Below are 14,930 nucleotides of genomic sequence, written 5' to 3'. Positions count from 1 at the left end.
TGCAAAAAAACTAAAAGTATCACCACACGACGGATCAACTTACCTGCGTAACATGTCTCTTTCTAGCTGAGAACCATTGCTCATGGGTAATGTAGTTGTGATCTACACAGGGATGATGACTCTGGATGGGTGGAGAAACAGATGAGAGAGGCGGGGTTGGTGGTCATGGTGGTCAACAGACATGGGTTCAAATACTATTCGAAATCATTTAAAATACTTGATCCGTGTTTGCTTAAATTGCACCTGACCAATGGGATAGTCCCAAAATAGCAAACCCCGCCCATTAGGCACTCCAGGCAAACAATCAAAGTATTTGAAAGATTTCAAATAGAATTTGAACCCGGTCTGGTATGTTCATGTGATGAAATATTCAGACAACAACGTGCTGAATGTAAATGTGAGAGAAGGACAGCGTATTGTCTTGTCAAACAGAACAGGGAGGTGAAGAGGACAGACATAGTCAGCGGTTCAGAGGGTCAACATTACGTCTTCTGACACAGGAGGGATGCTGCATCTCATTCAGGAGGGTTTTGATCAGAACAACAACATGTTTTATTGTTTTCGTTCTGGCCGTTATCCTCCAGGTGTTAGCTAAGACTCTGTCTCTCTCCCTCTCCTTTTCACTCTCTCCCTGTCGCCTTTTCTCCCTCTCTCTCTGTCTCCTTTTCTCCCTCTCTCTCGGTCTCCTTTTCTCTCGGTCTCCTTTTCTCCCTGTCTCCTTTTCTCCATGTCTCCCTGTCTCCTTTTCTCCCTGTCTTCCTGTCTCCTTTTCTCCCTCTGACTCCTTTTCTCCCTCTGACTCCTTTTCTCCCTCTGACTCCTTTTCTCCCTCTGACTCCTTTTCTCCCTCTGTCTCCTTTTCTCCCTCTCTCTCTGTCTCCTTTTCTCCCTGTCTCCCTGTCTCCTTTTCTCCCTCTGACTCCTTTTCTCCCTCTCCCTCTGTCTCCCTCTCTCCCTCTCTCCTCTCGTCGTGATCATGTTACTTGGGAGTAACAGGTGTGTCTGGACTGCCAACAATGTATTAGTCGTATTTGAGTGCTTTGGGCTGGTACTGTGGGAGTGTACAGCGACTCGAATGAGCCAAATAAGCAGATGGCTAGTTGTGGGATTGTGATGACAGGGACAGCAGGCGTTTGCATGGACTGGCTGTATGGGAAACAGTGATAAGATGAACACACACACACACACACACACGGACGGACACACACAGAGAGGCGGCAGGTAGCCTAGTGGTTAGAGTGTTGGGCTAGTAACCGAAAGGTTGCTCGATCAAATCCCCGAGCTGAGAAGGTTAAAAAAAATCTGTCGTTCTGTCCCTGAACAAGGCAACTAAACCCAATGTTCCCCGGTAGGCCGTCATTGTAAATAAGAATTTGTTCTTAACCGACTTGCCTTGTTAAAACAAAAGGTTAAAAATTAATAAAAAACACAGAATAAATTAACAGTCAGACATGGAGTCCAAATGAAGCCTAGGAATCCATTAGTACTAATAACTATTAGGTGTCCAGAGTTGTATTACCTGGGTTCCTCCACACACTGGACAGCCTGGTAACAGCAGAGGTCTGGGTGTGAGCCGAGCGTACATGATGCTGCACCGATCACCACTGTCCACAGGCGGCGCTCTCTCACTGCTCCAGGACAGGAGCCTTTCTACGGGGGCCTGCCTCGGGGTCTCTACCCACTGGAGAGAGGCCACAGTGGGGGTGGAAGGAAGGGAAGGACACTCATGCCCCTGGATCTGTCCTTGATCTCCATCCCCACCGAGCTGCCTGTCCCTGCCCAGTTCGGATGCTCCTCCCTGGGGTGGAGGATCCTTGAAGGCCAGGGTGTGCAGGAGGTTCCTGGGGCTGTCGTACTGTAGTCTGAGAAGGCTGGGTGCCTGGTACTCCTCATGCTGCCACCGGGGGGCGCCAGAGCTACAACCACTAGTCCTGGAGGATGAGGAGCAAGACGGGAGGCAGGAGCAGGGAGTAGGGGGGGAGAGAGGGCCGGGCTCAGGGGTCCTTAAGGACAGAGGAGGAGGTGGAGGAGGTAGAATGGGTGGAGGAAGAGGAGGTAGAGAGGGAGGAGGGGGAGGTAGAGAAAGAGGAGGCAGAGAGAGAAGAGGGGGAGGTAGACTAAGGACAGACCCAAACTCCTCCCCTCCTCCTTGACTGGCTGTGTCCAGGCTGCCCGTACAGGAAGAAAAGCTCCCAGAGTAAGACGATTGGCTGCTGGCCGTGGCGACGCCTATCCCGCTGTCCAACGAGCTTTGGCGCCCGCTGTCGTGGAGACTGCGAAGGTGGGAAGGCGGTTTGAAAGGAGTGCGGTTCATGACAGCGTTATAGAGATCCTCGTCCAGATTGGTCGAGGACCTCGCAGTGGGAGGGGCCGACAGGGTCTCGGTTGAGGAAGTGGGGCGTTTTGGCTCTGGCCATAAAGGGAAGTGGCTTCCGTAGCTGGCGTCTGATTGGCTGGAGGAGGAGGAAGAGATACTGCTGCGGTCGTCCCCGGCAACGGAGGTGCTGTAACTGGAGGTGGAGGCTGGGGAAGACATTATTGATTAGCTGACTGATTGATTGATCAAAGGTCAATTGAGTAAAGGTCAAATGATTTAAGTGAATTGATTGTATGATTGATTGATTGATTGATTGATAGATAAAACGGTGAACTACGCTGTTTATTGATGGTTCAAATACAGTCAGGAGATGAAGTGAAAACTGGGATTATTGATTGGTGGATTGCGGTATTGATTGATTACCTGTACTGCTCTGTCTACTGCTGTGGGACAGCATGCTGAGTCTTCTCTCTAGATCCGATGTTTCATGGTTGATCCTCTCCTCTGAGGAGGACCGGCTAGCACTGGGATCTATATACGCACGCACGCACGCACGCACACACACACACACACACACACACACACACACACACGGAACAGAGTAATATATCCACAGCTTTATCTACTGGGTCTATAACGAACACAGGTACTGAAACCACGGGCTCTATAACGAACACAGGTACTGAAACCACGGGCTCTATAACGAACACAGGTACTGAAACCACGGGCTCTATAACGAACACAGGTACTGAAACCATGGGCTCTATAACGAACACAGGTACTGAAACCATGGGCTCTATAATGAACACAGGTACTGAAACCACGGGCTCTATAACGAACACAGGTACTGAAACCATGGGCTCTATAATGAACACAGGTACTGAAACCACGGGCTCTATAACGAACACAGGTACTGAAACCACGGGCTCTATAACGAACACAGGTACTGAAACCACGGGCTCTATAATGAACACAGGTACTGAAACCATGGGCTCTATAATGAACACAGGTACTGAAACCACGGGCTCTATAACGAACACAGGTACTGAAACCACAGGCTCTATAACGAACACAGGTACTGAAACCACGGGCTCTATAATGAACACAGGTACTGAAACCATGGGCTCTATAATGAACACAGGTACTGAAACCACGGGCTCTATAACGAACACAGGTACTGAAACCATGGGCTCTATAACGAACACAGGTACTGAAACCACGGGCTCTATAACGAACACAGGTACTGAAACCATGGGCTCTATAATGAACACAGGTACTGAAACCACGGGCTCTATAACGAACACAGGTACTGAAACCACGGGCTCTATAACGAACACAGGCTGAGTTAACTACCAAAGTGAGGGGGAGGCAGGCTGAGTTAACTACCAAAGTGATGGGGAGGCAGGCTGAGTTAACTATCAAAGTGATGGGGAGGCAGGCTGAGTTAACTACCAAAGTGATGGGGAGGCAGGCTGAGTTAACTACCAAAGTGATGGGGAGGCAGGCTGAGTTAGCTACCAAAGTGATGGGGAGGGAGGCTGAGTTAGCAACCAAAGTGATGGGGGGGCAGGCTGAGTTAACTACCAAAGTGATGGGGAGGCAGGCTGAGTTAACTACCGAAGTGATGGGGAGGCAGGCTGAGTTAGCTACCAAAGTGATGGGGAGGGAGGCTGAGTTAGCAACCAAAGTGATGGGGGGGCAGGCTGAGTTAACTACCAAAGTGAGGGGGAGGCAGGCTGAGTTAACTACCAAAGTGAGGGGGAGGCAGGCTGAGTTAACTACCAAAGAGAGGGGGAGGCAGGCTGAGTTAACTACCAAAGTGATGGGGAGGCAGGCTGAGTTAACTACCAAAGTGAGGGGGAGGGAGGCTGAGTTAACTACCAAAGTGATGGGGAGGCAGGCTGAGTTAACTACCAAAGTGAGGGGGAGGGAGGCTGAGTTAACTACCAAAGTGATGGGGAGGCAGGCTGAGTTAACTACCAAAGTGATGGGGAGGCAGGCTGAGTTAACTATCAAAGTGATGGGGAGGCAGGCTGAGTTAACTACCAAAGTGATGGGGAGGCAGGCTGAGTTAACTACCAAAGTGAGGGGGAGGGAGGCTGAGTTAACTACCAAAGTGATGGGGAGGCAGGCTGAGTTAACTACCAAAGTGAGGGGGAGGGAGGCTGAGTTAACTACCAAAGAGAGGGGGAGGCAGGCTGAGTTAACTACCAAAGTGATGGGGAGGCAGGCTGAGTTAACTACCAAAGTGATGGGGAGGCAGGCTGAGTTAACTACCAAAGTGAGGGGGAGGCAGGCTGAGTTAACTACCAAAGAGAGGGGGAGGCAGGCTGAGTTAACTACCAAAGTGATGGGGAGGCAGGCTGAGTTAACTACCAAAGAGAGGGGGAGGGGGCAGATTTAACTCCCGCTTCCTACCCTTTAAGTTGGCATTGTATCCCCTCTCTCTTCTCCTCCCTTCCCTCCTCTTTCACCCGATCCTCTCCTCCACCTCCCTCCCCTCTCCGCTCCTACCTACTCCCCCCCCCCTACCTCCCTCCCCCCCACTCTCCCTCCCCTCTCCCACCTACTCTACCCTCTATCCTCCAATCCTCTCCTCTCTTCCACTCTCTCCTGTCCTTAACTAAGTCCTCCTATCTGTGACCTCCACCTGCTCTCCCCTATCCCTTCCCCTCTCCCTCCCCTCCCCTCTTCCTCCCCCTCTCCCAGTTACACTCAGCGTCTAGCAGCTCTCTGTCTCTCTGATTCAGTGAAAAACCCTGCCAATTCACACACCTTCACAGGGAGGGGAGGTGTGTGTCCGTGTGAAAAACACTGCCAAAGGCTGGGACATTTACAAGATGTACATGACAGCTGTGTGTGTGTGTGTGTGTGTGTGTGTGTGTGTGTGTGTGTGTGTGTGTGTGTGTGTGTGTGTGTGTGTGTGTGTGAGCACATTTACAGAGAGGTGTATATGAGTGTATGTCTGCCTGTCTGTGAGTGAGTGAGTGTGTGTGTGTTTATGTCTAAGAGTGAGTGTGAGTGAGAATGTGTGTCTGTGTGTTATGTGTAAGAGTGTGTGTGTGTGTGTGTGTGTACACTATGTCCCGTATGTATGTGTGTGAGAATGCAAGATGGGGTGGAGGGGGTGTCAAGTATCTACCCCCTGTCACTAGCTTAGCATGACAGCTAGCTAATGGCTAATGCTAACCGCTAAGCCCCTACAGCAGTTTTAGTCACTATGCTGAATGGGGTGTCGACTAACACTGGCTAGCGCTAGCTAACACTAAACTAAGCTAGGCTAATTATAGCACTGTTAAAGCACGGAATGTCTCAGGTTAAAACAGGCTGCAGCACCCTTCTCAGGCCTGACAGAGGCAGATATGTATACACACGCTGTATACACAGAACACACATACACACACACACACACACACACACACTCTTACACATACACACACTCTTACACATACTCACACACACTCTCTCTCACACACACACTCTCTCACACACACACTCTCTCTCACACACACACACAATGTATCTCACAGGAGTAGCTGTTTGTTGTTTTGCTTTCTCTTGTTGGCCACAGTCCTATTTTTGGCCAACGGCTTTAGTTTAGTTAATATGTTTAGTTTCTTTAGTTTAATGTTTAGTGTTTATTTTACGCTGGTGTTTCAGCGTTGTCCTGGAAAGTTATTTTGTACGGAGAAAGAAAACCTGTTTTAGTTCACAAGTAAAGGAATCCCAACCTCTGCCTTCAGTCTGTTCATGCTGTGTCTCCTGTTGGGGGGGTTTGGGACAATCTGATCCGTTCACAAAAGGTTTAAAGTTTAATGTTTGTTTTTTTTGTCTTCATGGTGCCGTGTGTGTGTGTGTGTTATATGTAGTTATTCTTCCCCCTACAGTCACTAAACCCTGTCTCAACATGTGAGGCCTTCTCAGAAATGGCTGTGAACACACACACACACACGCCCCTTAATCCACACAGTGGCCCCAAAGGGCTTTGAGCATGTGATGCCACCTCCATACTGGCGCCTCGACACACACACACACACACACACACACACACACACACACACACACACACACACACACACACACACACACACACACACACACACACACACACACACACACACACACACACACACTAAAACACCCAGTAAACCTTAGAGACACAAGTCACATTCCTTTGGTAGGAAAATATGTGAGAGAGAGAGCCTTTGACTGTACTGAGGACTGATAAACAACGGTTGACCCGCCTGCCTTCTATAGTGTATGTGTGTGTGTATATACCTGGTAGGTTAGGTCTAAGGCCACTAGGTGTTCTACTAGGAGAGATGCCTCTGACTATACAGTCAAACAGGAAACTGATCTGCTCTCCTTCTGAACAGGACAGGAAGAACACACCAGCCCCTAGACACAGAGAGAGACAGAGAGAGAGAGAGACAGAGAGAGACAGAGAGAGAGAGAGAGAGACAGAGAGAGAGAGAGAGAGAGACAGAGAGAGACAGAGAGAAAGAGACAGAGAGAGAGAGACAGAGAGAGAGAGAGAGACAGAGAGAGAGAGAGAGACAGAGAGAGACAGAGAGAAAGAGAGACAGAGAGAGAGAGAGAGACAGAGAGACAGAGAGAGACAGAGAGACAGAGAGAGACAGAGAGAGAGAGACAGAGAGAGAGAGACAAAGAGAGAGAGAGAGAGACAGAGAGAGAGAGAGAGACAGAGAGAGAGAGAGAGACAGAGAGATAGAGAGAGACAGAGAGAGAGAGAGAGACAGAGAGAGAGAGAGGGAAGATGAGGGAGAGAGACAGGGAGAGACAGAGAGAGAGAGAGAGAGAGAGAGAGAGAGAGAGAGAGAGAGAGAGAGAGAGAGAGAGACAGAGAAAGACAGAGAGAGACAGAGACAGAGACAGAGAGAGAGAGACAGAGAGAGAGAGACAGACAGAGAGAGGGAAGATGAGGGAGAGAAGAACATACAAACTATTACAAATTGACAACAAAGGTTCCAAGATATTTTTTAAAGGAGGCTGGTAGAAATGACATTGATTGAAGAGAGATATTTCCCCTGACTAAATGAGGCCAGCTAGTTTAACCATTAGGAGGCTGGTAGTGAAGGCTATCTGCCCTTGATGAAACACAGAGAGGTTTTGTACGGTTGTACTGTAGACAAAAAAAGCCCTTGGTTACGTCAACAATCTTCAACGATTCAACGGGTTCCTGTCGTTGTATCAGAACAGTTCCAGACGAAAACGCAACGTGAGGAAAAACCTCAGCCAGAAGATCATTCAGTAGACGTGTCCTATAACCTCAGCCAGAAGGTCATTCAGTAGACGTGTCCTATAACCTCAGCCAGTAGATCATTCAGTAGACGTGTCCTATAACCTCAGCCAGAAGGTCATTCAGTAGACGTGTCCTATAACCTCAGCCAGAAGATCATTCAGTAGACGTGTCCTATAACCTCAGCCAGAAGGTCATTCAGTAGACATGTCCTATAACCTCAGCCAGAAGATCATTCAGTAGACGTGTCCTATAACCTCAGCCAGAAGATCATTCAGTAGACGTGTCCTATAACCTCAGCCAGAAGGTCATTCAGTAGACATGTCCTATAACCTCAGCCAGAAGGTCATTCAGTAGACGTGTCCTATAACCTCAGCCAGTAGATCATTCAGTAGACGTGTCCTATAACCTCAGCCAGAAGATCATTCAGTAGACGTGTCCTATAACCTCAGCCAGAAGATCATTCAGTAGACGTGTCCTATAACCTCAGCCAGAAGATCATTCAGTAGACGTGTCCTATAACCTCAGCCAGTAGATAATTCAGTAGACGTGTCCTATAACCTCAGCCAGAAGATCATTCAGTAGACGTGTCCTATAGAGACGACAACATGACGGCACAACCACATCTTTGTTCAATGTTTTTGTTAACAGAAAATATCCTGTTCTATATCTGTCAAAAAAAACCTTGAGAGAATACTTTTGGAGCGTTTACAGACAAAAGTACTGTGTGTGTTAGTGTGTGTCTGTTAGTATGTGTGTCTGTTAGTGTGAGTGTGACTTGGTGTCTGTTAGTGTGTGTCTGTTAGTGTGATTGTGGTAGTGTGTGTCTGTTAGTGTGTGTGTGACTTGGTGAGTGTTAGTGTGTGTGTGTTAGTGTGATTGTGGTAGTGTGTGTCTGTTAGTGTGTGTGTGACTTGGTGAGTGTTAGTGTGTGTGTGTTAGTGTGATTGTGGTAGTGTGTGTGTGTTAGTGTGAGTGTGTTAACTGCGGGTCAGATGAAGACACACAGAGGTGATAAGTCACAAGACATCCCTCTCCTCTCCTCCTTCTCCCCCCTCCCCTCTCCTATCGTCACCTGACACACACACACACACACACACACACACACACACACAGCTGTGTGACAGAACCTAGACCGTACGTTATTCTTTACAGCGGGTGATGATTTACAGTCAGGGGTTGGAAATGAACAAAACCCTCTAATCTGAGGATATTACTATTCAGACCAGACTAGTAGAACATGTGCCCAACTAACCCACTAATCTGAGGATAGTACTATTCAGACCAGACTAGTAGAACATGTGCCCAACTAACCCACTAATCTGAGGATAGTACTATTCAGACCAGACTAGTAGAACATGTGCCCAACTAACCCACTAGTCTGAGGATAGTACTATTCAGACCAGACTAGTAGAACATGTGCCCAACTAACCCACTAGTCTGAGGATAGTACTATTCAGACCAGACTAGTAGAACATGTGCCCAACTAACCCACTAATCTGAGGATAGTACTATTCAGACCAAACTAGTAGAAAATGTGCCCAACTAACCCTCTAATCTGAGGATAGTACTATTCAGACCAGACTAGTAGAACATGTGCCCAACTAACCCACTAATCTGAGGATAGTACTATCCAGACCAAACTAGTAGAACATGTGCCCAACTAACCCACTAATCTGAGGATAGTACTATTCAGACCAGACTAGTAGAACATGTGCCCAACTAACCCACTAATCTGAGGATAGTACTATTCAGACCAGACTAGTAGAACATGTGCCCAACTAACCCACTAATCTGAGGATAGTACTATTCAGACCAGACTAGTAGAAAATGTGCCCAACTAACCCACTAGTCTGAGGATAGTACTATTCAGACCAGACTAGTAGAACATGTGCCCAACTAACCCTCTAATCTGAGGATAGTACTATTCAGACCAGACTAGTAGAACATGTGCCCAACTAACCCACTAATCTGAGGATAGTACTATTCAGACCAGACTAGTAGAACATGTGCCCAACTAACCCTCTAATCTGAGGATAGTACTATCCAGACCAGACTAGTAGAAAAGGTGCCCAACTAACTCACTAATCTGAGGATAGTACTATTCAGACCAGACTAGTAGAACATGTGCCCAACTAACCCACTAATCTGAGGATAGTACTATTCAGACCAGACTAGTAGAAAAGGTGCCCAACTAACCCACTAATCTGAGGATAGTACTATCCAGACCAGACTAGTAGAAAAGGTGCCCAACTAACTCACTAATCTGAGGATAGTACTATTCAGACCAGACTAGTAGAACATGTGCCCAACTAACCCACTAATCTGAGGATAGTACTATTCAGACCAGACTAGTAGAACATGTGCCCAACTAACCCACTAATCTGAGGATATTACTATTCAGACCAGACTAGTAGAAAAGGTGCCCAACTAACTCACTAATCTGAGGATAGTACTATTCAGACCAGACTAGTAGAAAAGGTGCCCAACTAACCCACTAATCTGAGGATAGTACTATTCAGACCAGACTAGTAGAACATGTGCCCAACTAACCCACTAATCTGAGGATAGTACTATCCAGACCAGACTAGTAGAACATGTGCCCAACTAACCCACTAATCTGAGGATAGTACTATCCAGACCAGACTAGTAGAACATGTGCCCAACTAACCCACTAGTCTGAGGATAGTACTATTCAGACCAGACTAGTAGAAAATGTGCCCAACTAACCCACTAATCTGAGGATAGTACTATTCAGACCAGACTAGTAGAACATGTGCCCAACTAACCCACTAATCTGAGGATATTACTATTCAGACCAGACTAGTGGAAAATGTGCCCGACTAACCCACTAATCTGAGGATAGTACTATTCAGACCAGACTAGTGGAACATGTGCCCAACTAACCCACTAATCTGAGGATAGTACTATTCAGACCAGACTAGTAGAAAAGGTGCCCAACTAACCCACTAATCTGAGGATATTACTATTCAGACCAGACTAGTAGAACATGTGCCCAACTAACCCACTAATCTGAGGATATTACTATTCAGACCAGACTAGTAGAACATGTGCCCAACTAACCCACTAATCTGAGGATAGTACTATTCAGACCAGACTAGTAGAAAATGTGCCCAACTAACCCACTAATCTGAGGATAGTACTATTCAGACCAGACTAGTAGAACATGTGCCCAACTAACCCACTAGTCTGAGGATATTACTATTCAGACCAGACTAGTAGAAAATGTGCCCAACTAACCCACTAATCTGAGGATAGTACTATTCAGACCAGACTAGTAGAAAATGTGCCCAACTAACCCACTAATCTGAGGATAGTACTATTCAGACCAGACTAGTAGAAAATGTGCCCAACTAACCCACTAGTCTGAGGATATTACTATTCAGACCAGACTAGTAGAACATGTGCCCAACTAACCCACTAATCTGAGGATAGTACTATTCAGACCAGACTAGTAGAACATGTGCCCAACTAACCCACTAATCTGAGGATATTACTATTCAGACCAGACTAGTAGAACATGTGCCCAACTAACCCACTAATCTGAGGATAGTACTATTCAGACCAGACTAGTAGAACATGTGCCCAACTAACCCACTAATCTGAGGATATTACTATTCAGACCAGACTAGTGGAAAATGTGCCCAACTAACCCACTAATCTGAGGATAGTACTATTCAGACCAGACTAGTAGAACATGTGCCCAACTAACCCACTAATCTGAGGATAGTACTATTCAGACCAGACTAGTAGAACATGTGCCCAACTAACCCACTAATCTGAGGATATTACTATTCAGACCAGACTAGTGGAAAATGTGCCCAACTAACCCACTAATCTGAGGATAGTACTATTCAGACCAGACTAGTAGAACATGTGCCCAACTAACCCACTAATCTGAGGATAGTACTATTCAGACCAGACTAGTAGAAAATGTGCCCAACTAACCCACTAATCTGAGGATAGTACTATTCAGACCAGACTAGTAGAAAATGTGCCCAACTAACCCACTAATCTGAGGATATAACTATTCAGACCAGACTAGTAGAACATGTGCCCAACTAACTCGCCAGGCCAGTGACATGTTGTCTTTACAAATACAGCACGGTACAGATTTTGGACCCAAATGTTACCTGGGCTTTGTTCCCCATCCCTGTTTACCATCCACAGGGACACGGACTGACATTTATCTAATGAACCAACACTCACATTCTATCTGTTCTATTTCTCTAATGAACCAACACTCACATTCTATCTGTTCTATTTCTCTAATGAACCAACACTCACATTCTATCTGTTCTATTTCTCTAATGAACCAACACTCACATTCTATCTGTTCTATTTCTCTAATGAACCAACACCCACATTCTATCTGTTATATTTCTCTAATGAAGCAACACTCACATTCTATCTCTCCTATTTCTCTAATGAACCAACACTCACATTCTATCTGTTCTATTTCTCTAATGAGCCAACACTCACATTCTATCACTCCTATTTCTCTAATGAACCAACACTCACATTCTATCACTCCTATTTCTCTAATGAACCAACACTCACATTCTATCTCTCCTATTTCTGTTATGAACCAACACTCACATTCTATCTGTTCTATTTCTCTAATGAACCAACACTCACATTCTATCTGTTCTATTTCTATAATGAACCAACACTCACATTCTATCTGTTCTATTTCTCTACCGTAACAACACACACCCTTCATTCTGGACATGTCATTCCCCCACTGCTGTTCTGAGGGCAGCTGGCAATATGTAAATGAGGTGGTGGAGAGGGCCGAGGTGATTGGTCTGAGATGGCTCTAGGGGGAGTGGTATTTATAGAGTGAAGAAACAAGACACTAGTATTAAGGCCCAGGAGAGTGTGTCTCTCTCTCTCTCAAACACACACACACACACACACACACACACCCTTGCTATGGTAAAGACCGTTGTCATTGGTCCTGAAAGGCCCGTTACGGTAGAGACAGGCCCGTTACGGTAGAGACAGTTGTCATTGGTCCTGACAGGCCCGTTACGGTAAAGACAGGCCCGTTACGGTAGAGACAGTTGTCATTGGTCCTGACAGGCCCGTTACGGTAAAGACAGGCCCGTTACGGTAAGGACAGTTGTCATTGGTCCTGACAGGCCCGTTACGGTAAAGACAGGCCCGTTACGGTAAGGACAGTTGTCATTGGTCCTGACAGGCCCGTTACGGTAAAGACAGGCCCGTTACGGTAAAGACAGTTGTCCTTGGTCCTGACAGGCCCGTTACGGTAAAGACAGTTGTCATTGGTCCTGACAGGCCCGTTACGGTAAAGACAGGCCCGTTACGGTAAGGACAGTTGTCATTGGTCCTGACAGGCCCGTTACGGTAAAGACAGGCCCGTTACGGTAGAGACAGTTGTCATTGGTCCTGACAGGCCCGTTACGGTAGAGACAGTAGTCATTGGTCCTGACAGGCCCGTTACGGTAAAGACAGGCCCGTTACGGTAGAGACAGTTGTCATTGGTCCTGACAGGCCCGTTACGGTAAAGACAGGCCCGTTACGGTAAGGACAGTTGTCCTTGGTCCTGACAGGCCTGTTACGGTAAGGACAGTTGTCATTGGTCCTGACAGGCCCGTTACGGTAAGGACAGTTGTCTTTGGTCCTGACAGGCCCGTTACGGTAAAGATAGGCCCGTTACGGTAAAGACAGTTGTCTTTGGTCCTGACAGGCCTGTTACGGTAAAGACAGGCCCGTTACGGTAAAGACAGTTGTCATTGGTCCTGACAGGCCTGTTACGGTAAGGACAGTTGTCATTGGTCCTGACAGGCCTGTTACGGTAAAGACAGTTGTCATTGGTCCTGACAGGCGTGTTACGGTAAAGACAGTTGTCATTGGTCCTGACAGGCGTGTTACGGTAAAGACAGTTGTCTTTGGTCCTGACAGGCCCGTTACGGTAAAGACAGGCCCGTTACGGTAAAGACAGTTGTCCTTGGTCCTGACAGGCCTGTTACGGTAAAGACAGGCCCGTTACGGTAAAGACAGTTGTCTTTGGTCCTGACAGGCCTGTTACGGTAAAGACAGTTGTCCTTGGTCCTGACAGGCCTGTTACGGTAAAGACAGTTGTCATTGGTCCTGACAGGCCCGTTACGGTAAGGACAGTTGTCATTGGTCCTGACAGGCCTGTTACGGTAAAGACAGTTGTCCTTGGTCCTGACAGGCCTGTTACGGTAAAGACAGGCCCGTTACGGTAAAGACAGTTGTCCTTGGTCCTGACAGGCCCGTTACGGTAAAGACAGGCCCGTTACGGTAAAGACAGTTGTCATTGGTCCTGACAGGCCCGTTACGGTAAAGACAGGCCCGTTACGGTAAAGACAGTTGTCCTTGGTCCTGACAGGCCTGTTACGGTAAAGACAGTTGTCATTGGTCCTGACAGGCCCGTTACGGTAAGGACAGTTGTCCTTGGTCCTGACAGGCCTGTTACGGTAAAGACAGTTGTCATTGGTCCTGACAGGCCCGTTACGGTAAAGACAGTTGTCCTTGGTCCTGACAGGCCTGTTACGGTAAAGACAGTTGTCATTGGTCCTGACAGGCCCGTTACGGTAAGGACAGTTGACACGAGCACATAATTACTCATTCATTTTGTACAACAGTTAGATGTAAAGCCTCATACTTGAGACTCCTGTATAAACAGCGTTATGGTAATGTGGCCGTATTGTCTCTCATGAGTTTCACCACATTGCACCAACCGGACCAGTTCGTAAACTGGATTCTTCACCGATCTTTTATACTTTCTCCAGAACATGAATGTCGTTCGGACCTCCAGTTCTGTGAGGTGGAAGAAATTCCTTTGTTCTCTCTATGAAAACTCACTCTCTCTATATAGTCTGACCACGAGGCAGGATTCTCCTCCAGGAATTTACGACCTGAGGTGGCAGCAGCCTGGGTGTAGGAGAGACAGAGGGAGGTGGAATAGTGCTCGTTGTACCCAAAGAGGGCAACGTCATGACAGTGTGTGTGTGTGTGTGTGTGTGTGTGTGTGTGTATTATAAAAACCTATTTGATATGCCTGCAGTTTAGAGTGACCCCGTGGACATAATAAACCAGTAGATATGAGGGTCTGACATACCAACCAACTGTACTGTACTGAGATACCAACTATACTGTACTGTACTGAGATACCAACTATACTGTACTGAGATACCAACTATACTGTACTGAGATACCAACTATACTGTACTGTACTGAGATACCAACTATACTGTACTGAGATACCAACTATACTGTACTGAGATACCAACTATACTGTACTGTGATACCAACCAACTGTACTGTACTGAGATACCAACT

At 47.0% G+C, this 14,930-nt stretch overlaps 1 protein-coding gene across 5 annotated transcripts in view; it reads right to left on the bottom strand.

Moving 5' to 3' along the window:
- LOC110532970 (protein Dok-7) overlaps positions 1 to 14,930 on the bottom strand; it is a 54,997-nt gene that overhangs the window by 18,450 nt on the left and 21,617 nt on the right. For 4 of the 5 annotated variants that reach the window (XM_036934133.1, XM_036934134.1, XM_036934136.1 and 1 more), the window contains exons 5-8: positions 6,596 to 6,715; positions 2,741 to 2,848; positions 1,520 to 2,523; positions 44 to 121 (exon numbers count right to left, since the gene is read on the bottom strand). In XM_036934133.1, the coding sequence (XP_036790028.1) occupies positions 44 to 121; positions 1,520 to 2,523; positions 2,741 to 2,848; positions 6,596 to 6,715 (1,310 nt within the window). The remainder of the gene's footprint in view (positions 1 to 43; positions 122 to 1,519; positions 2,524 to 2,740; positions 2,849 to 6,595; positions 6,716 to 14,930) is intronic. The other variant, XM_036934135.1, reaches the window with a different exon arrangement.

This window comes from Oncorhynchus mykiss, chromosome 10, assembly GCF_013265735.2.
Source record: "Oncorhynchus mykiss isolate Arlee chromosome 10, USDA_OmykA_1.1, whole genome shotgun sequence".
In the NCBI taxonomy this organism is placed as follows: Eukaryota; Metazoa; Chordata; class Actinopteri; order Salmoniformes; family Salmonidae; genus Oncorhynchus; species Oncorhynchus mykiss.
The sequence above is the reverse complement of the archived record's forward strand: the minus strand, read 5'-3'. Positions and strand labels throughout refer to the sequence as shown.